Source organism: Periophthalmus magnuspinnatus, chromosome 19 (assembly GCF_009829125.3).
Source record: "Periophthalmus magnuspinnatus isolate fPerMag1 chromosome 19, fPerMag1.2.pri, whole genome shotgun sequence".
Classification (NCBI taxonomy): Eukaryota; Metazoa; Chordata; class Actinopteri; order Gobiiformes; family Gobiidae; genus Periophthalmus; species Periophthalmus magnuspinnatus.
In genome coordinates this window covers 25,087,852-25,108,662 of record NC_047144.1, presented here as the reverse complement: position 1 = coordinate 25,108,662, position 20,811 = coordinate 25,087,852, and the positions used below count along the sequence as shown (strand labels likewise).

At 38.8% G+C, this 20,811-nt stretch overlaps 2 protein-coding genes across 4 annotated transcripts; one reads left to right on the top strand and one right to left on the bottom strand.

Annotated features, from left to right (window-relative positions):
* Positions 1-335: 335 nt before the first annotated feature.
* LOC117387734 (bone morphogenetic protein 2-like) lies at positions 336-2,076 on the top strand. The gene is made up of 5 exons (XM_033985280.1): positions 336-648; positions 891-1,030; positions 1,142-1,258; positions 1,355-1,547; positions 1,673-2,076. The coding sequence occupies exons 1-5, from the start codon at positions 336-338 to the stop codon at positions 2,074-2,076; spliced, it is 1,167 nt and encodes a 388-aa protein (XP_033841171.1).
* Positions 2,077-2,384: 308 nt separating this feature from the next.
* On the bottom strand, positions 2,385-10,745 carry LOC129457167 (uncharacterized). Of its 3 annotated transcripts, none has more exons than XM_055229603.1 (3): positions 10,643-10,745; positions 10,452-10,552; positions 2,385-9,297 (listed from the first exon to the last, which is right to left on the bottom strand). In XM_055229603.1, the coding sequence occupies exon 3, from the start codon at positions 9,212-9,214 to the stop codon at positions 3,182-3,184; it is 6,033 nt and encodes a 2,010-aa protein (XP_055085578.1). In that variant the 5' UTR covers positions 9,215-9,297; positions 10,452-10,552; positions 10,643-10,745; the 3' UTR covers positions 2,385-3,181. The 3 variants fall into 3 exon arrangements, with proteins under 3 accessions (XP_055085578.1, XP_055085577.1, XP_055085579.1); XM_055229602.1 differs by having other exon boundaries at positions 10,452-10,549; XM_055229604.1 differs by lacking the exons at positions 10,452-10,552; positions 10,643-10,745 and adding an exon at positions 10,124-10,154 and having other exon boundaries at positions 2,391-9,297.
* Between the last annotated feature and the right edge of the window lie 10,066 nt (positions 10,746-20,811).

Genomic DNA, 20,811 nt, shown 5'->3' with positions numbered 1-20,811 from the left:
CTTGGTGAACTTGACATTGGCTCAGGTTTTGTCACTGTTGCAGCTGCGTAAATAAGGACTTATTATTTTCAGTATATAGTGTAACTCTGTAACAAAAAGTGTGTTACAACATGGATAAACCGACTATCCTTGGGAAATGAGTCGTTTATTTGGCTGTATGTAGGAGAGTCTCGGCTCGTTTGCACCTCCTATTGTGTGGCCATTGGACCATCATCAATCAAGGGGCAATCATCTGTGTGTTAGCTGAATACAGGCCGAGCTGTCATCAAAGGCCCCCGCGCGCCTTATCACTGGACACTCCGCACACTGAGGGCACTCACTCCACTCCGACCAATATGACAGGACGAGCTCTGTGCCTCTACCTGGTGCTCTCCCTGCAACTCCGGAGCGCAGTGCCGATGGCTGTCCCACATGGCAGGAGGGCGATAGGGAGACGAGCCGGGGAGGGCGCGACAAACAAGGACAGAGACGCGCTGGATGCGCTGCTATATCTGAAGGATTTACCTCGTGGTCCCGCTGTGGCACCGCACAAAAAAGCACCGCAGTTTATGTTGGATTTGTTTAACGCCGTGTCTCGTGAGGATGGAACCCCCAAGACCCAGAAGGAGATTCTGGATGGAAATATTGTTCGTAGTTTTGAGGATAAGGGTGGGTAGTGTAAATATTGTTTGATCTTTGCTTTTTAGAGCCATACTTTTGCCAGTTTAACACATTTATGATCGTGCGTTGTTACGCATAAATTACGCACGGAAAATGTAACTATTTGATACGAGCAAAACAAAAATGTAATTTAATGGAAATGCAAAGATGTGAAATGTAATGTGATAGTTTAGACTAATAACTCTATAGTTTATGTAATTATAATTGACACTGTATTTGCATTTTCACAGGTCATGGTGGTGAGAAGTTTCACTTCTTCAATCTCTCCTCTTTTAGCAAAGATGAGAGGATGAATAAAGCCGAATTCCGCTGGTTTAGAAAGAAGCAGAAGTTTTTCATGGGAAAGGCATATGGACCTCATCTCTATAAGGTAAGGGCACTATTTCAATTTCTCAAACACAATCTCATATTACAGACCCAAACTGTCTAAACTCATGTTATAACCACTTTGTAATGAAGCTTCATTGTGTTCTCTGCTCAGGTTGATCTGTATGAGGTGCTGGACAGCAGAGTGAAACCATGGAGGGGAAACCTCATCACCACCAGACTAGTGCCCCTCTACACACAAGGCTGGGAAGTCTTCAATGTTACTCAAGTGGTACAGCACTGCTCTGCCTTTTCTGTTATGCTCAGTATGAACTCAGGTGTACTGGGTCATATTTTTCTAACTTATATTTTCTCCTTTAAATGGCAGGTGTCCAAATGGATTGGTAACAGTGAAGAGAACAATGGCATCTTAATGGTAACCACATTCCCTTCTGGAGACTGGATGGACACCTCTGTGGTTCCTTCCCCAAGACACACTGTTGAAGGAGCTGAGACCAATGCATATCTGGTCATATTCTCTGATGAGACCACTGGCAGGGCAACCAGAAAGTCATACTTAGGTAAGCTGAGGAATATTTTTCTATCAGTCTATTAAAATGTATATTTATATATTTACATTTATACTTTATCATTGATCCCTTTTTTAAATTTCAAATGAACTTATGATGCATATTCTTCTTTCTAGACCAAGTCCACAGTCCATCTTCAGAACAACAGGGCAACAGGCATCGTCGCGCTGCTCCCCTCCAAGTGCCCAACAGCTCCGCCCACACCTGCCAGCGTGTCCCTCTCTTTGTAGACTTTGAGGAGATCGGCTGGTCCGGGTGGATCATCTCTCCCAGAGGATACAACGCTTACCACTGCAGAGGTTCCTGTCCCTTTCCTCTAGGAGGCAGCCTTCGGGCCACAAACCATGCCACTGTAAGATCTATCATGCATGCCCTGAAGCTTTCAAATGATGAAGTGGGTGCCCCCTGCTGCGTACCAGACAAGTTGCAGTCCATTAGTTTGCTGTACTTTGATGACGAGGAGAATGTAGTGCTAAAGCAGTATGATGACATGGTGGCCCTGAGCTGTGGCTGTCACTGACTGTTTACACATATGGGGATCTCCTGCACTTTGACTCTGGGACTTTTGGGGCTAAGGGGATGAAGAAAATGTAAATATTGTATATTTATAAGAAAATAAAAAAACACTATTCCATCAATAATTTATTCACCCTGGAACAATGTTTTTAATGCAAGTAATCCTAAATATGAGTCTATGTTCTGCTATTGTAAATAATATATCAAGAGAACCTATAATACTAAGAAAACTGTATTATTACAATTATGTACTGGATTTGACCATGTGACTTAAAGATTTTGGTGCAATAAAATCACAAAGACAATGGTGTTCTGTACCAACAGGTTTTTTATTGGAATGGATCACAGACACAAAACAGCCCTGCATTATTCTACTTCAAAATGCAATAAATCAGATACAGATATTCTCAGTTTTTTTCTGTTATTTCTTAATAACAAATATTGCAAAGTCCCATTAAAAGCTTTTACTTGGTATGAACTAAAAGTATATTTTCAATTTAAAAATATAGCCATCATTTGAATCAAGCATGCAAAACATTTTAAAATGTCTTCTAAAGCGGAAATTTTACTTAGATATTGTCAAGTTCATCCAGTATATTTATCAAAACAGCCTGTCTTGTGAAAGAAACAAAAAAGAAAGAAAAAAAGAAGAGGCAATAAACCTTGCAGATAAGAAAAGTGTCAAAAACAATACCTGAAAGAGGTGAAGTTCACCAACACTACCACTGTAGTGCCATATACACATTTCAGCATAAATAAATACTCACATTTACAGATAAGCCATTTCTTTCTGTTTACATATATACATGGAGTCTCCATGTCCCCCACTTTATCTTACACAAATACCTCCTCCAGCATTTGACACTTTAAATATAAAGGTCACAGAATTGGAGATCTCACAAAACCAGTGTCACTGTTAAAGCAAGCAAAGCAATCTTACTTATTTGTAACTTAAAAATCAAATCAACTGTCACACTTCACACTTCTGCAACAGTGACGTGAAGTACAAAACAAGGTAAGGCAGGTTTAAGTTGAGTGCACAAAAACATAATCAAATAGTAAATATTTGTAATATACAAATTTAATGAAAGATTTTTGGCTTTAATCTTTTAGCTCGGACAGTCCAACTCCTCAGTCCCTAAGAATTCTCCCAACATGTGCTCATGTTGCCCAAACACAGGCTCTAAGTATGAGTGAGCTTCAGTGTGCCTTGTCATCAGGTCCGGATGTCGCGGGTCATATTCCTCATGCTCTACATGTGGAAGTGGGACAGGGGCTGTCTGAGCCATGGGAGACAGAGACACTGGGACAAAGCTGTGGTAGACCACTAGAGGAGGGCTCAAAACCTCCATTGGTGAGGGCTGTGGTATGGCCCCCTCTGAAGGCTGAACCGGGAGCTGCACATACGTCCCTGTTTCTGGATCGAAGAAGGTTTTAGTTTTCACTTGTACAGGCATGTCTACAAAGAAATAATGGCCTGAGTCTGGATCCTGGAGGAGCTTCCTCTGTGTCATTGGGAAGGATGGGGCTACGATGGTGTGCTCCATGCTGGACTGGCGTGAAAGCTGGCTGGTAATGCTGGACTGACGGGACAGGTTTGCAGGATGCAGTACATTTGTGCTCTGTGAATCTATACTATGGCTCCGTCTCAGTGGACTTTCTTTAATCTGTTTATCCTTCTGTCTGCCTCTCTGTTGTAGCTCATCCTTAATAGATTTCTCAATTCTTTGGCTTCTTGGGTCAAGTCTGTCATTGTTTGACATATCGGCACTAAGCCTGCGCTCTGCTTTAGTCTCCATGTACCTGTCGGTGCTCAGAGAACGCTGGAGAGCCCGGTCTGAGCGGGGCCTGTCTCCTACATATGTCTTGTACACAGGCACATTGCTGATGACCCGGTCACTGCTGTAGTGCCGCTGTTCTGGCTTGTCACGGAGCCGCCTGTCACTGCTACGCCCCTGCCGCTCATTGAGGAGGACAGGCCCAGTCTTGTGCTCTGAGTCCACACTGTGTCTGTGAGAAGATTGTTTTATATCATTAGGGTTTTGACTGGAGTGAACTGATTTCTCTTCTGCATTTGGAGGAGTTGAATGTGTCTTTTCTTTGTGTTTTCTACTGCTGCTGCTACTTTTCTGCTCAGACTTGTCACTCTTGTGCCTGTCAGACTTGTGCTTGCTGCTGCTGCTGTGGGAGGATTTCTGAGCTGACTTATGGGCCTCCTCCTTCTTCATTCTTCTGTTGGTTAACTTAATGGCTCGGAGAACTGCCTTCTCTGATTTGGGCAGGACAGCAGGAGGTTTGGGCAGGCCTGTTTGACTGTCATTTCCACTGCAAGTGGACCCAGAGCGTTCACTGGGGACTTTAGAGACCTCACATTCAAGTCCACTGGCCCCGCTTGTCTCGTCTGCAGTCTCCACTGTGCTAGCTGCTGTACTCTCCACCCCCTCCGACAGAGGACTCACTCCCGAGTGTCTGTCCTCCTGCTCCGGGACCCTCAGAAAGAAGTTATCTTGAACCTTGAGTATTTCACTAGAACTTGTGGGTAGGAGGAGCTGAGGAGACGATGGTAAAACCTCTTCAACTTCAATATTAACTTGTGGCAATGTAGCATCACCAACCACATGTTCTTGGTAGGTTTCTTGTACTTGTGGAATTTTATTGTCTACCAATAAACTTTCTATACCGGCCAAGCTTCCCCTTGGAGACCAGGGCTGTGTTGACTTTTTCAACTTGTTACTAAACGTATTATCCTTGACCTTAAATAGTGCAGGGATCGCAAAGGTTGGTGAAACAGGATTTGAGGAAGCTGATGAATTGGTTTCATCCTCTTGTTTCACAGCATTTTCTTTGGTGGATCTGGGTGCTGTCTCCTTGGTCAATATGACAGGGTCTTTTGGAGGTGATTTGATCTGCCTCTTCAGTGGTTCGGGCTCAGTTTCATGATCGCTAAATGAGTAATATTCACCATCTGTCCTGTCTGAATTATGCCTTGTTTTGTTTAGAGAGCCTGTTCCTGCCTCATGAACCTCCTCCACCTCTCCAATCAGGTTTTCCAGAGAGTGGTAAACATTGGACTCAGTCTCAGTGTTTCTATGGAGGGTACTTTCAGCTGAGAAATAGGACGATTTGGATGATGAACTAGCCTGATCTGGTGGGCTCTGACAAATGCTAACCCCATTCACAAGAAGCAAGGGGGAAGTTAAAATTGGGGGGGATTCAACAACTACGTCTGCCTTTGGTTTTGAATCTTCATTACTAATAGATACATTTTCAGTTTGCTCTAACACCAAATCTTTGCTACTAGAAGTGCTCAGATGATCCGGCCTTAAGGGAGCCCTGCGTTTGACTTTTCCTGTTCCTGTGGCCTGGAGTTTTCTCTCAGGTATGATTTCAGCTAGAGGGCTCATCTGCTTTTTGTTTTCACATGTAGCATCTGAATATGATTTAGTCTCATTTTCAGAGGTTTTTGTTGAAAGGCTAATACTTGGTTCTAAAGCTGATTTTGAATTGATATGTTTTGTGTTATCCAAGCTAGCTGTTGGTTCAGTGTCATATACATTTTGTTTTTCTGAAGAGTTTAAATTAGGAATCAAGCATAACTCTTCCTTTTCATCTTTTTTGCTCTTATTTAAATCACCTATTACATTCTTTAAACTTAACTCTGCCTCTTTACCAACACTATCTCTTCTAATGCTGCCTTTTCTGCTTCTTGGAGGAACAGGAGGAGTGTCGTGTTTTTTCTCTGCATTTTCATCTACGATATTTTCAACTGTTTCTTCCGACACGTGACTAGAATCGACGTTTGAACTGGCAGTAAGATAATTGCTAATAAGCTTCTCAATTTTCTCACTTTTGGATTTGACTATCGCATTGAGTTCGTCGCTCGTTTTGTCCATGCCCGGTAAAGCTATCCTGCTCCCTGCTCTGTGCGTCTCTCCCGGTCGGGGCTCGGTTTGAGACAAAATCTGCCTCATGTTGGTGTGATCTTTTAGCTCACTTAACCTCTCTTTTAGCTCGGATGCGCTAAGGCCGTTGGATTTTGCCTCAGTGTCACATGCAGTTTTAGATTTCTGAAGTTTAGTCACATTACTGTCATCTTCTACCCCTTGTTCAGACTCCTCTTGTCCTGGTAGATGTTTCCGCTTTTCCCTCTCAAAAATAATCTCCTCTAGTGCCATTTTAGCTTTATCATAATTGTCATTTATAAGTGCCTTGTTTACGATAACGTTACCATCTAACTTTGAATAAACCTCTCCTTTGCTCTGCTCATTTTCTTTCTTCAAAAACAGATCCCTTTTGGCCATTGTGTTCCCCCTCATAGACATCATACCTTTCTTAATATTTCGAAGTTCTCTTGAAATCAAATCATTCCTGGCCTTCGTCTGCTCCACGATGTCAACGACCCCAAATTTGTTCTTTGCATTGTCGTAAATCCGCTCCGCTAGTCTTGCTCTTTCTAATTCTTTCAAAGCATTTAAGTCACTGATGATGTTTTCGCTGTCTCTTATTTCTGCGGGAACCCCTATCTCATCCCTTTCTACTCTTGCACTCACTTTCCTGTCACTTTCCTCAGACTCCATCTCTTTATCGTTATCGGTTATAGCAAACCTTTGATTTTTGATGTAGTTGTTTTGTCTGGCTGAAAAGATATGCTTGAGCTTTTCCTGTTTTTGAGATGCTTCCTTTTGACTTTTTGATTTTACATCTGTTTTGGAGCTGTCTAAGTCACCATTGGTGAGCATTTCAGGATTATCGAGTGGTAGCTGAATATCAGATTTTGTAAAGGTCCTCTTAGGGACAGGTGGAGGTTCTTTTCTCTTCTCAGGATTATGTATATTTTCAGGTATAGCACTTTCTTCTAAACCCATAATATTGTGTGGGTTTTGTTCCTGTTTCTCTGTGTTTCTGACTTCAATTATTTCATCTGTTGGCTTGTTGATACTATCTGGGGATAAGGCTTTGTGTTTAGCTACATGTATTGCCTCCCTTGCTGCTTTAATCACATTTGCCGCACTTACAGGTTGGTTTACCGTGTTATTTTCTTTCACACTAACGGGCTCTATACTGTTCTTTCGTCTGGGCTTCTCTGGCACATCTGGTGGCCTTTTGACCACTTTTTCTTGTAATGATAGGTGTTTTTTCTGACCTGAGGGGGAAGGAATAGTGGGTGAAAGATCTGTGCTGACATTTAGGGTATTTGGTGAAAGTCCACTGGTCTTTGGCTTTGGTAGTGGAGAAAGATCTTTGTTGGGTGGGGGTGGTGAAAGGTAATCTTTCACACTTTCTGTGTGCGCAGAAGCACCAGGACTCAGTGGGGCTTGTAGATATTTCATATCACTGTTGGCAGGACTGGCCTTTTTGTACAGGTTTAGAGAAGGGTAGTTTTGCTTCTTAACTAAGGGACTTTTGTTCTTTTTCTTTTGTAATAAAGGGGACATGGGGCTAGCCTCTTCTGCTTTACTCTGCAGCAAATGAGAAAGTAAGTAATCATTTGATAGAGGCCTTTCAGCATCCTGTTTTGTAAGGTCAACACTTTGGATTTTTGCCAGAATGGGACTTCCAACTGTCTCTACATCTTTTACAATGGCTGGAGTGCTCATGCCAGAGGCCAGACCTTCTGTGAAGGGTTGCTTCATATCTGAAAGAGGAGATCCGCTTTCTGTCTCTTCCAGTGTTTTGAACTTTCTTGGACTATATCTGCTTTTGACACGTTTCCTGTTATCCTTAAGGTTGAAGAGAATACTGGAGGCCAGTGATTTATAACTGTCCCGTTTAAGAGGTTCTGGAGTTCCTTTAGCCTCTGACTGTGGCCTTAGAGGAAGCTCCAGAGCAGAAGGAGAGAGCACTGTGAGGATCTCTGATGTTTCAGTTGGCTGCCTCGAGGGAATGATGGGGGTCATTAGTTGGCAAATACTAAATGGAGTAGACGCTAATGAATTGACTTCCTCAACCGTCTTCACCTCTACAGATCGAGCTTCCTTTTTAAGCATTGTCAAATTTTCATCCACCTTTTTAAGCAACAGAAGATTTTCATCAACTTTTTTAAGTAACAAAAGGTTTTCATCTACCTGTTTTGTAATGTCCTGACTTGGTATACTTGGGTGGTTTATAGGCACAGCACTTGTTGCTCTAGATCTATTTCGCCTCCAGGGGGCAGCAGATCCATCCCCACACTCTGAAGTGCACCTCTTTTCTGCAGTAGTTAGTATTGGCTTTGGCAGGACTTTTGGAGGTACAGGAGGAGGAACGGGTTTGGGTTCAGCGGGAGGAGGAGGGGGTGGCTCAGTGACTGCTTTCTGGTGAGGCTGGGGCTGCTCTGTGAGCTGAGGCTCTTTCTTTGGTGATTCTGTCAACTCCTTGTAAAAAGGCAAATCAAACCATTTAGGCACAGGGTCTTCAGGAAGTATAGAGACTATACTCTCTTGGGCAAAAGAGAATTGATTCATATCTGTCCACGCTTGAAAAGGGCTAAACTCACTATGAAGGAAAAAGTTTTTTATGTTAAGCTTTTTGAGTTTTACATTAGTTTTTACATTTTTGCTTTTTGAAGATTTCCCAGAGGATAAGGAATTGTCTTTGCCCATTTTGTTTGTTGAAACATCTCCAGAAGGATGCCGTTGATGGTTTTTATAATGTCCTTCAGTGAGGTTGGTGTGATAATCTGTAGAGAATTCAGATAGCTCCTTTTGGATGCTACGAAGTGCTGATTTGTCCCATGATTCCCCATTTGAATCAGTGACACCATTTTTCTTGAACATTCCCCCATAACTTTCCTCAGTGGCGCTCAGTGCCTTGAGAAAAGAAGACATTTGGGACATTGTGTTCTGCTGGTGCTCTTTCCATGGCTGACTTTCGTGTTTGTCACTCCGACTCTGTCCATGTTTCTTAGTTTCCTTAGCAGTCTTTTTATGAGGTTCTCCTGCCAGGGGCTTATGGCAACTGAAAGGCGAGTATCCATAAGTGAACTCATCATTGTAAACAGCATCATCTCCAATACAGAGGCTTCTGAAGGCCCGGTCAGTCAGAGTGCTGACCTCCCGATCAGTTTCATCCATAAACAAATCTGTGAAGCCATTGGGAAAGCGATGATGAAGCATGCCGCCCACACGGTGGCTCATATGACGCTTCTCCACACAGGTCATCATGTCGCCAATGTGTTTCTCTTACATCTGTATATCCTTATTGTTTCTTCCAGCAAATTCACATTGTCGTCATTTTTTAAGACTCCCTGTAAAGTAAGAAAACAAAGTAATGTGAAACAGCATGAAACAAATGTACCCTAGAACATTCAGAAAACATCTTACCCTTACTTTTTTCCTATAAATGGTTTTGAGCTGAGCCGCTGCACTGATGACCTTTATGTACATGGCCTGTGCCAGGTTGGGCTATGCTGTCACTATGCAGGCAGCAGACAAACACTTCATACCATGTGCGTTTCTATTTTTAGCACTTTATGGTGCTTCAAGCTGTGTCTGCTGACAATGAATCTGATAACTCTTATTTTACAAAAAAATGTCTAAACTCTTACACATTTTATAGACTATAAGGAAAAAATTACATTTATAATAAATTATATTAATTAAATGTTCTGTGGTTGAAGTAATGAAATGTAAACAATTAATTATAGTTACAAAATAATAGAAAATAATATAAACTCATATCATATCTAAATATAATACCACATTGCAAGTAACTCATGTAAATCGTCACACGATTTACTGTGTCTCAGCAACAGCTGTTCTACTGTAGCTATCTGGGTGAAGTCTTAGAATAGCACATTAACCCATTTATATTCAGTGACCTGTGAACACAGTCACTGGAATATCACTTAAGTCTAAAACATGCAGACAAATATGACACTCCTTATTAGTACATGGCATACATTGAGACACAAATAGTCTACATTCAAGTAACATTTCATAAGAAAATTACTACAACAAAGAGGCCCACATCCTTTTCAAAACACTAAACAGCTGTATTATGTGATCATCTATAGCCCCAGACAACAAGCCAAACATGTCAGCTGAGTGAAGAGAAGAACTGAGAGACTTAACTGTATGTTGAGCCCAACTTCGCTGGCTCTCCAAGACTCTCTGGCTAAGTTATCTTTGTGCTCCCATACCCCAGGATCAGTTAGCAACCACGGTGCTTTCCCAGCATTGGCCTGCATATTTATATCCTAAGAAATAGGGTGTCTAACTATTCCAAATGATATGAGTTAGATATTTTATATGTATATTAAATGTTAAAATAAAACCCTTTAAGCCATACTCTACAGTTGTCATTATATTGTGTGACATTCACAATAGTAATACAGTAAGCATGGTATGGTTATGTTATTTCAGAAGGAATCAACACCATTGTTTCCATAGTGACCCTCACCTCGATTATGGATCTTTCATTCTTCTCTCAAAGTTCCAGTGTACCCTTTGTTGCCACATACAAGTCCTGTGTAATCCAGTTATCCCATCCAAGTTCATCTGCTGAAAGGAAATCCATGTTTATTGGCAATCCAGGTTGAATTAATATTTTAAAGTTTCATTTATAAGACAAAAACAAAACAGAAAACTCACCAAAGTGAGTAAAGCCTCTGTTCCATCTTCACATGAACTTGTGTCCACAGTCCTATGCTCACAGATACCAAAATAGACAAGTCAGTGTGGCCAAACTGAGCAGCAGCAGCAGTGCGGGTGCAGCTAGCTCACTCACATTGGAATAAGCAGTGGGTGTCGAGTGGCAGGGCAAGACAGGCCAACAAGATGAAATGGACACTGTCATTGGTTATTTTGAGCCTAAGGGTTGGTGGGCTTCCACATGGAGCCTTTCTTCACCGTTCGGCATCTTTCAAAAGATTATAGATCACTCATCTGTGATCAAACCTTTGCCATAAGAGGCACTGAGAAGTAACAGGTAAACTCGCTTCGTCATATGTCTGTAAAATGTTTTGCCTTTAAACAATAAACATAAATTTTACATTACACAACTGTGGACATGCCAATCCCCAGAAGAGGAGACTATGATCTGACAACAGGAGTCAGACTGGGGCAGCATCTCTGGGCCAGACTTGTTGTCCAAGTCCTGTTTACAAGATCAAGGTGCATGACCGGGCAGTCCAGTTTTAGGACCAACGCAGCAGCTGTTGCTGTGAGATTATGCCGAAATGTAAGGCACATTTGTTCAGTGTGTCAGAGGAAGTACTAAATGAGTACACATACATGTAGGCGGCTATGTATATGAATGTATAAATAAACAGCAACAGCAGCAACAACAAGCTATTATGCCAGTAAGAAAGATTTAGTAGGTATCAAAGGAGTAACGAGCAGATAAATTCACTGATGAGTGAACTGGACGCAGTATGAGGTCTAGTCTTTGTTTGCGCCTTTCTGACAGACACAAACATGTGCCAAAGCACAGGCTCACACTGTTTAATGCCTGCTCACATATACAGTGTGCGTGAGGAGGCTTTAGGGAATGACAGGCTAATAAAATCAGGTATGGACTCCAGAAGCTGAGGAGAAACTCTTTGGAATATCATTCATAATGGAGAAAGGACATTTTCTTAGTTCACCTTTGGACTTATTTGTGATTTCACTTCACTTTATTCAATGAAAAGTGGGTAAGACATATTCATTTACTCCTGTCTGTCATAACCCGTCATTGGTTTAGATGTTTGGCTGTATATAGAGCTTATAGATATATATATGTGTATAGATGTGTTTGTTAGTCACCTGTTGATCCTCTTAGATACAGTCACTGGTGAATTTGACTCATTTGTACACAGTTCATTCACAGAGTTTGTATTTGGAGTGTCTCTCTGGAGCAGCATGTATCACTGTGTCTGGTGATGACTGCTTCAGGACAACTGCAAATTAGAATATTGAAATGTTTAATAACTTTGGTTTTGCTTTTAACCTCCTGAGACCCGAGCTCTTGCATGAGATGCTTTATTCATTTATCTTTGTTATTTGGGCTGGCTGGGATCTGATGACAAAGATACAAAGATACAAAGAATTATCTTTTTACATTATGTAGTTTCTGAGAAAAAATTATGTAAATCAAATGTCCTCATATGTGGACATTATACTCATTTTGATAAAACATTTGAATAATGATTTGCAAAAACTATTTATTAAGACCCTGAACACAGCAACATTTGTCCTGAATGTAAAAACAAAATGAGAAACAACAATTGTGCCTCTTGGAACAATGTGTCTCGTGTGAAGAGCTGCTGACAGGAGCAGGAAGAAAAACAAAAATATATATATATATATTCTAAACATTCTAAACTGTTAAAAATATGAATATATATAATATATTTGCATTGTTGCTGTTCTTGTATGCTGTTATTCTTCATCTAATAATTTGCACTGTGGCCTAGACAAGCGAAAAAATTGTTGTCTGAAAAAAGTGAAACTGTCCATTTGTGAAAATAGCCATCACAGGTATGAGGACAGAAAAACAGATTTATGTATTGAATTAAAACCTGTAAAATCCATGTGGTGTAAATGTGATGACTTTGTTCTACTTCTTAGTGATCAGTCTGATAGAAATGATGACGCGCAGAGTCTGTGATGAGCACAGATTCAAAACCCACAAACTCAGGAAATGATTTGTCACATAAAACCTTTCAGGATACAAAGATGAAGAGATGTTCGTTCTACAGGCTCATTTTCTACTTAAGCAACTTTTTTCTCTTTTCTGGTAAGTATAACATTTTATAATACTTAAATATAAACTCTTAAGATGCATATTATTATCTCAATCAGATCAAAATCCAGTTTCTAAGGCTTGTGGTCAAACGCCCTTGACCCGAGCTGGACTGGACTCATTACATAACGGGTCATTGAGAGTCTGGTCACTGGACACTTTATCTGACTCACACTGTCCGCTCTTAGGGTCAGTTGAGACAAACGTACCACATAGACACAGATTTAGCCCCGCACTCCTCCAGACTACTGCGACTACAATATACGGCTGCAAGATGTACTGCAAGTGTATCTAATCACAACTGCAGTTATTCAGGTCATATCACTTCCTCAACAAACTACAACATCTCCTGCTTTATTCTGTATAAAACCTGCTAACCCTGTATTTAGACCGCCACAAAAATACTCCCAGATGTAGTTTTATGGCTCAGAGGTGGATGAAGTACTCCGTTTTGTTACTTGAGTAAAAGTACAGATACAGAGTCAAAAAAGTTACTCAAGTAAAAGTAACCATGTGAAAAAATGTAAGTAAAAGCATTTAAGTACATGTTTAAAATGTACTTTAAGAGTAAAAAGTAAAAGTATTTCACAAGTAGTAGTAGTAATAGTAGTAGTAGCTAGTAGTAGCAGTTAGTAATAGTAATAGTAGTACTAGTGGTGGTAATAGTAGTAGTAGTAGTTAGTAGTAGTAGTAGTAGTAGTAGTAGTAGTAGTAGCAGTTAGTAATAGTAGTAATAGTTAGTAGTAGTAATAATAGTAGTAGTAGTTAGTAGTAGCAGTTAGTAAAGTAATAGTAATAGTAGTAGTAGTAGTTAGCACTAGCAGTTAGTAATAGTAGTAGTAGTTAGTAGTAGCAGTTAGTAATAGTAATAGTAATAGTAGTAGTAGTAGTTAGCAGTAGCAGTTAGTAATAGTAGTAGCAGTAGTAGTAGTAGTAGTTGTAGTAGTAGTTGTAGCAGTAGTTAGTAGTAGTAGCAGCAGTTTAAGTACGTTAAGAGTAAAAAGTAGAAGTATTTCACAAGTGTCGTTAATTTGTTAAAACATTAAATGTAGTGATATTGATTAAAAAATGAGACACATTTGGGTCAACAGCAGAAATACGAATCCTTTTCTTAATTTTTCTTATGAATTTTGTGTTTATTTTTGTTTTGCTCAAAGCCAAAGCTTGAACTCGAAAACTATTGTCAGGATGTTACCACAAACAACCCCTCAAATCATATTAAAAGTACTTTTTACTTTCAGTCTAGTTAAAAAAATGTAGTGGAGTAGAAAGTACAGACACCTTCACTCAAATATAGCAAAGAAAAAGTAAAAAGTATCCACTGTAAAATCTACTTAGGTAAAGTACAGATAGCTAAAAATTCTACTTAAGTACAATACTTTACTACTTGTACTTCATTACCTTCAACCACAACCTTGGATGTACTGAAAACGTAATATACTGTAATGCAAATAGATACACCACTGATGCTCCTCTTGGCGTCTCCGGCTGCTTTGTTGAGACAGTTTCCCATGATCGTTTGCCTGTAATCATGACCCCATTCAAAGGTTTGTGGTTTGAACAGTTTATAACAGTCTGTGTGTAAGTAGGTTAGATTTCACAGTAGTTCTCTAATACACGTAGCTGCCAGACACGTTCTACATGTGATCTAGTACTTGCTGAGTGTGTATGGTCCTGTTCAACGACACCTCGTCTCACTCTCGATTACAAACGGCGCGTATACGGATATAAAGGGCTTGGGGGACTGAATAATCATAGGAGGGAAGGGACGATATTGCAATTTTTCGTCAGGATAATCACGGCCAAATTTATTCATAATATCACCATAACTAACTATTCAAATTGATGCTAGTTTAAGGAGAGACACTACAGCAGACTGAATGATTTGCTCATTGCTAATTCTAAACCTGATTTAATAAAATTTTAATGTTTAGGCCAGTTTTTTGTCAAACAACGGAACCTGGCATAGGACATTTGCAAAATATAATATTAATGCATGGCCACGAGATAATATGATGTTCCCATGTGATATTATCTTGAGGGAATGACTTAATTATCACAAGGAAATTAGATATTTTTTTTATTTTTGAAGTTAAATATCGTGTGCGCTCATGAAAATATATGTATAGAAGTTATTATATTCCCTCAACATAATATCTCGTTCCCTCAAGCTAATTATGTTGTTCCCACAAAGTAAAATATATCTCATTCCCTCAAAATAACATCTTATTCCCTCAAGATATTTATGTCATTTCCTCAAGATAATTATGTCATTCTCTCAAGATAATATATTTTACATTTTTAATTCTGTAAATATTATTCCTCTCCTTTCTGTCATCTGTGGGGCTCTGTACATATCTAAACAAGATCTCTAAATCCTCTCTGTAAATATTTTTGTATCTAATTTGTATCTAATCCAATCCAAATATGGTTGATTTTGGCATTTTTTGACATATTTTTACTTGTAATATATTTTTTTCTTACATTTATATAAGTAAACAACAGGTGAAGTTTCAAATTGATATCTCGAAATTTCAGATTTTTTCCTATTCAAATGCAGGGTATTAATAACTATGACATTATTATTATTCAATTTTATTTATTTTAACACATTTAAATACAACTTCAGCCAAGCAAAGTGCTACACATAAAAAAGTCAGTAAAACAATAAAACACCAAGATGTCCTGTCGAGCTACAATTAAATACCAGGGAGAAGAGGTGGGGTTTTATTATGCTGCATGTTTATTTAAATGACGACTGAAAACAACATCGATTTAGAAGAGATGCAACATGCACAAGTCGATTTTTATTTTATTTTTTTCTGCAGAGTCTTGTGGTATATGATGTGTGGTCATGATCATAGTTCTTCAAATGTGTCACAAAAACATCTCATCTTTGTCGATCTCACAACTAATAATAAATCAGACATGTTAGCATCAGTGCGCACATTGAGCTCGTGAGTGAGAGTACTTCTTCTGCGTGTTATCTATACTCTGCAGAAATCTCTTTAAATCTGATAATAAAATGCTACTTCCTGTGTCATGACCTATACACTTTTCTTTTCAGAGTTCTTGCTGAAAAGTGCGAGAGCCGAGGGAGCGGAAGAAAAAGACACTCCAGGTGGGTCACGCGCAGAACAACAAGCTCGCTCTTATAGCATTCCAAGTATTTACATTTATTTGATCATTTGCAGAATATTGTTAAAAGTGAGGTGAGGGTTTTCAAAAGTATGTAGGTTTCACTCTTTACTTAAATGATGTACAAACATACTGCACCGATACCGATACCAGTCGGTTATGGCCTGATGCATTCATGAAAGAACCAATAACAACCGCTGATACCAAACACCGATACCATGTTACAAAATGAGTCTGTTGAGCCGTCAACAAGCTCAATGTGAATATTATCATGTGTTATATAGCAGCAGTAGGAGTAGTAGTGGTAGTACAAGTAGTAGGAGTAGTAGCAGTAGTAGGAGTAGTAGTAGTAGTTAGTAGTAGTAGTAGGAGTAGTAGTAGCAGTTAGTAGTAGTAGTAGAAATAGTAGTATAATAGTAGTAGTAGTAGTTGTTAGTAGTAGCAGTAGCAGTAGTAGTAGTAGTAGTAGTTAGTAGTAGTAGTAGTAGTAGTAGTAGTAGTAGTAGTAGGTAGTAGTAGCAGTAGTAGGAGGAGGAGGAAGAGGAGGAGTAGCAGTAATAGTAGTAGTAGTAATTAGTAGTAGCAGTAGTAGCAGAAGTAGTAGCAGTAATAGTAGTAGTAGCAGTTAGTAGTAGTAGTAGTTAGTAGTAGCAGTAGTTAGTAGTAGTAGTAGTAGTAGAAATAGTAGTATAACAGTAGTAGTAATAGTAGTTGTACTGTAAAACTTTGTAAAACACTCTTCCTTATTGTGCTCCACAAACATGACTCACAAAACATATCTATGTCCATGGAGAATATTCCGAAGTATATAACTTTATATTTCCATGGAATCATACAGGTGACGCCCGACATCCGGACAGTGACATCCTGTACCTTTAAGCCTCTCATGTGCATAATTTACTACAATGTTTTGACAGGCAGAGTTGGTTATAGTGCAGCTCTTTAGACACACTTAAGTGAAATTTAAAAATAATAACTAAATTAAAACTGTTGTATTTGTGGAATACTGTGGTACTATTAGGTTATTAAGATTATGATTGTTGGTCAGGGGTCACATTTTTATACAGCATCTTTCCTCCTTCCAGGCACTTAAAGCTCTTTACATCAAGGAACCACACACATTCATACACTCACACACCAGTGCACACAGACACTGGAGGCGAGGGGCGTTAAGTGTCTTGCCCAAGGACACAACGACAGTGTTCATCTGTGGGATATTTGACTTTTTAGCATGCCAAGATAGTATCAAAGTTCTAATACAAACTAGTACTAATGCAACGCCTTGTAAACCTGTCCTGATAGTATGACTCATGACTTAAAGTAAACAAGTTGTGAAATCAAACATATCTGTGCGTTTCAGCGGTCATGTGCTCTGGGACTCGAGTGAAGCTGGCCCGCTGGAATATTGTCGGTGCTGTGTGTGGTAATCTGTTTGTAGCTACAGTTTTGACATTTGATACTTGTCTTTTTCAGATTTTAAATACGCTGCGATTGGAGCCGCGATTGGCATTTTGCTTTCTATTATGTTTATTGTTCTCAACTGTTGTATTATGCCTGAATATGGCAGGAGACTTAGCGCTGGTAAGTTTGGAGTATTAAAGAATTAAAGTATATTACCCAAAAAAATGACTCTTTTGAGCTTTTAGCCATGTTATGATGCTGTTACTTCCTCAAAAACAGACCTGGAGTTGTGTTTTCTTTCACTCACACATGTTTGAGTGACCCTTTATGATTAGTCTGTAACATCTCCAAAGCTCAAAATGCTCTGTTCCACCTTGTGATGTCATGAAGTGGTAGATTTCAAGCTACCTTTTACCTTTTGTTTAGTAGAGATTGAAAATTACAGGGCTGAAAGTATCAAAATGATTCTAGTGAAAGTGTGTGGAGTTTAAAAACACAGTGAAGCACTTCCTGTGTTACCACATGATGACATCACAAGGTGGAACAGAGTGTTTTCTGTTTGAGAAAAGCCTAAATATGTAGGATTTGTGCGTTAAAAATGTGTGAATGAAGCAAAACACAACTCCAGATCTGTTTGTGATGAGGAAACAACATTTTAACAGAGATCAGAAAGTAGCGTGACATGTGCACTTTAAAGAACAGTTATTTAACATATTGTTTTAAACCCTAACACTATAGAACCCAGGCAAGCTTTGTCGCTTGAGCATTCCTGGCCAACCAGAAGGCGGCCCTCCAGTCTTCAGTGACACACAAGGTCAAAGGTCAAGCAGTGATTTGTAGCACAACCTGAGCAAAAAAGGGGATGTCTACTCTGCGGCTAAGTGTGTCCTCACGTGTCACGGCGGGTGACTGAACGACAGCGACGATGAAGCTATCCTTTTGTGGTCAATGTTATAGTTTTGGAGATTTTAGTTAAATAAAATGGTGTAAAATATTGAGAATTTGATGTTGTGATGTGTTGGGTAATGTATGAAATATGAAAGAAATAACATAGGAGAATGTGATGTGACATAGATTATATAAGTGTCACAAATATCTGTGTTTGTAATCTAATGGAAAACCCAACTGGTCCACTGACACACATACTGTCCCGCAAGATTGTTTTTCACCACTCAGCACAAAACACATGCACCTCCGTGTTTGCCCACTAGAGGGAGACATGTCTGTGTGTCTGAAAACACCATTCTCAAGACCAACTTTGTTATTTCTTATTTTATCAGTGGTGGAGGATTGTACTTGAGTAAAACTTTGAGGATGTGTGGATACTTTTTACTCTTACTTTGCTACATTTGAGAGCCAGTATCTGTACTTTCTACATCTACAATTAATTGAAAAGTTGCTGCTGAAATGGCTGAGACGTATTTTTAGCACTTTTAATTAGATTTAACATGTCAACTTTAAGCAAACCAAATAGATAAATACAAGAAAAATTACTCAAAATCAGTTAAATTCTGTACCAAAATCACTACATTTGAAGCGTTGTTAGATGTCAAAATCTGTGTGAAATACTTTTACTTTTTACTCTTTAAGTACACTTTTCTATGCATAATTTTTACTTTAGTAGATTTTTTCGTATGATACTTCTACTTTTACTTGAGTACTAAGAAACAAAATTAAGTACGTCTTCCAGCACTGCATTTGCTGTACTTCATGGGAGACTTTTGATATATTGAGATATACAGATGTAGTGGACAAATGTAATCCAAGAAACTACAGATATAACTTCAATATTTTTCCATATAATCATTGGTTGTCATCAATTTATCATTTTAATAAAATCTTCAAATAAATTAATAAATTCATAATAATAATAATTTATTACTGAAACATGTGTGAATGAAACAAAACACAACTCTGGGTATGTTTCTGTGGAGGTAACTGTCATAACACGCTAATCCTTAGTTGTAAGTAGTTAATAAACAATTTGTTCATCACGAATTATGTCTTTGTTCATGCTTTATTAAGGCAAAATAAGGTACAGTTTTTATAAAGTGGTACCAGAATAATAAATCATCCCTTTGCTGACCCCTAGTGGAAGTTATAGGCCTGAACATGGTATACTTGTTAACTTTTTGTCCTTTATATATATATATATATATATATATATATATATATATATATATATATATATATATATATATATATATATTTTTTTTTTATTTTTTTTTTCTTTTAACACGCCAGCCACATACAACCAATAATCACTAAAATATCCATGGAATGTTAAGACTACATTTGTAAATCTGAAAATGTGTATGAAAAAAAGTAAATATCAATTAGTTTATGTTATACATGATACATTTTATGTTCTAATATAGGGATGGTCTGATGTTTTCGTCTGAGCTACTCACTGGACATGACAGTGTGATTGGGTCACTGTCTTCCTTCTGTCGTCCTTCAGTGAGGAATCTAGGAGTGATTGTGGACTCCATGCTCAAACTCGACAAACATATCAGCTCAGTTATAAGAACTAGCTTTTGTCAGCTCCAGATTCTGGCTAAACTTAAGCCTTACTTGCCTCTGGCTGATTTTGAAAAAGCTATACATGCTTTTGTCACATCGCACCTGGATTACTGTAACTCTTTGTATGTAGGTCTGGACCAGGGCTCTATACAACGTCTGCAGACTGTTCAAAATGCTGCAGCTCGGCTTCGGACCAAAACTAAGAGACGGGAGCACATTACGCCTGTTCTGCACTTTACATTGGCTCCCTATTGCTTTTCGGGTGAAATTCAAAGTGTTACTGATTGTCTTTAAATGTCTTAACTTCATGGGCCCAGCCTATCTTAGGGAGCTGCTGCAGCCTTATACTCCTCCCAGAGCTCTGAGGTCAGCTGACCAGCTTCTGCTTGCTGTGCCTAAAGCTAGGCTCAAAACTAGGGGTGACAGGGCCTTTTCTGTGGCAGCGCCCAAATCTCCCTTTGTCTGTCTGATTATCTGAGTCTCTTACTCAGTTTAAGTCTCGGCTCAAAACTCATCTTTTCTCCGTGGCTTTTAATAGTGTCTAATAGAATGTCTTGGTACTTGCACTGTTATTGTATTTTATGCTCTTTTGTATAATGTAATTATACCTCATTGTGTGATGTTTTATGTGTTTAGCTATTTTATGTGAAGCACTTTGGTCAGCTGAGGTTGTTTTTAAATGTGCTATATAAATAAACTTGAATTGAATTGATACTGATATTTGTCTGGTACCAGCTCATATCAGCCTTTCAATATCTATGTCAAAGCACATAAATTGTAGTAAAGTTTACAAATTAACTTTTTACTTGCGTCTTATCTTCTTCGTATCTAAATATTTTTGTATTTAATTTGTATCTAATCCTATCCCAAATATGGCTGATTTAGGCATTTTTTGAGATGCAAAGCGCTGTATTTTTAAACATTAAAAATTAACTGATGAAGAACAATATATATTTTTCTTACATTTATATAA

Bases quoted from the DNA above. Each gene is read 5' to 3' on its own strand.
- LOC117387734 (XM_033985280.1), top strand. From the start codon at position 336: ATGACAGGACGAGCTCTGTGCCTCTACCTGGTGCTCTCCCTGCAACTC. The intron at 1,259-1,354 runs GTACAGCACTGC...TTTAAATGGCAG, and splicing joins TCTTCAATGTTACTCAAGTG to GTGTCCAAATGGATTGGTAA. The intron at 1,548-1,672 runs GTAAGCTGAGGA...TCTTCTTTCTAG, and splicing joins AACCAGAAAGTCATACTTAG to ACCAAGTCCACAGTCCATCT.
- LOC129457167 (XM_055229603.1), bottom strand. From the start codon at position 9,214: ATGATGACCTGTGTGGAGAAGCGTCATATGAGCCACCGTGTGGGCGGC.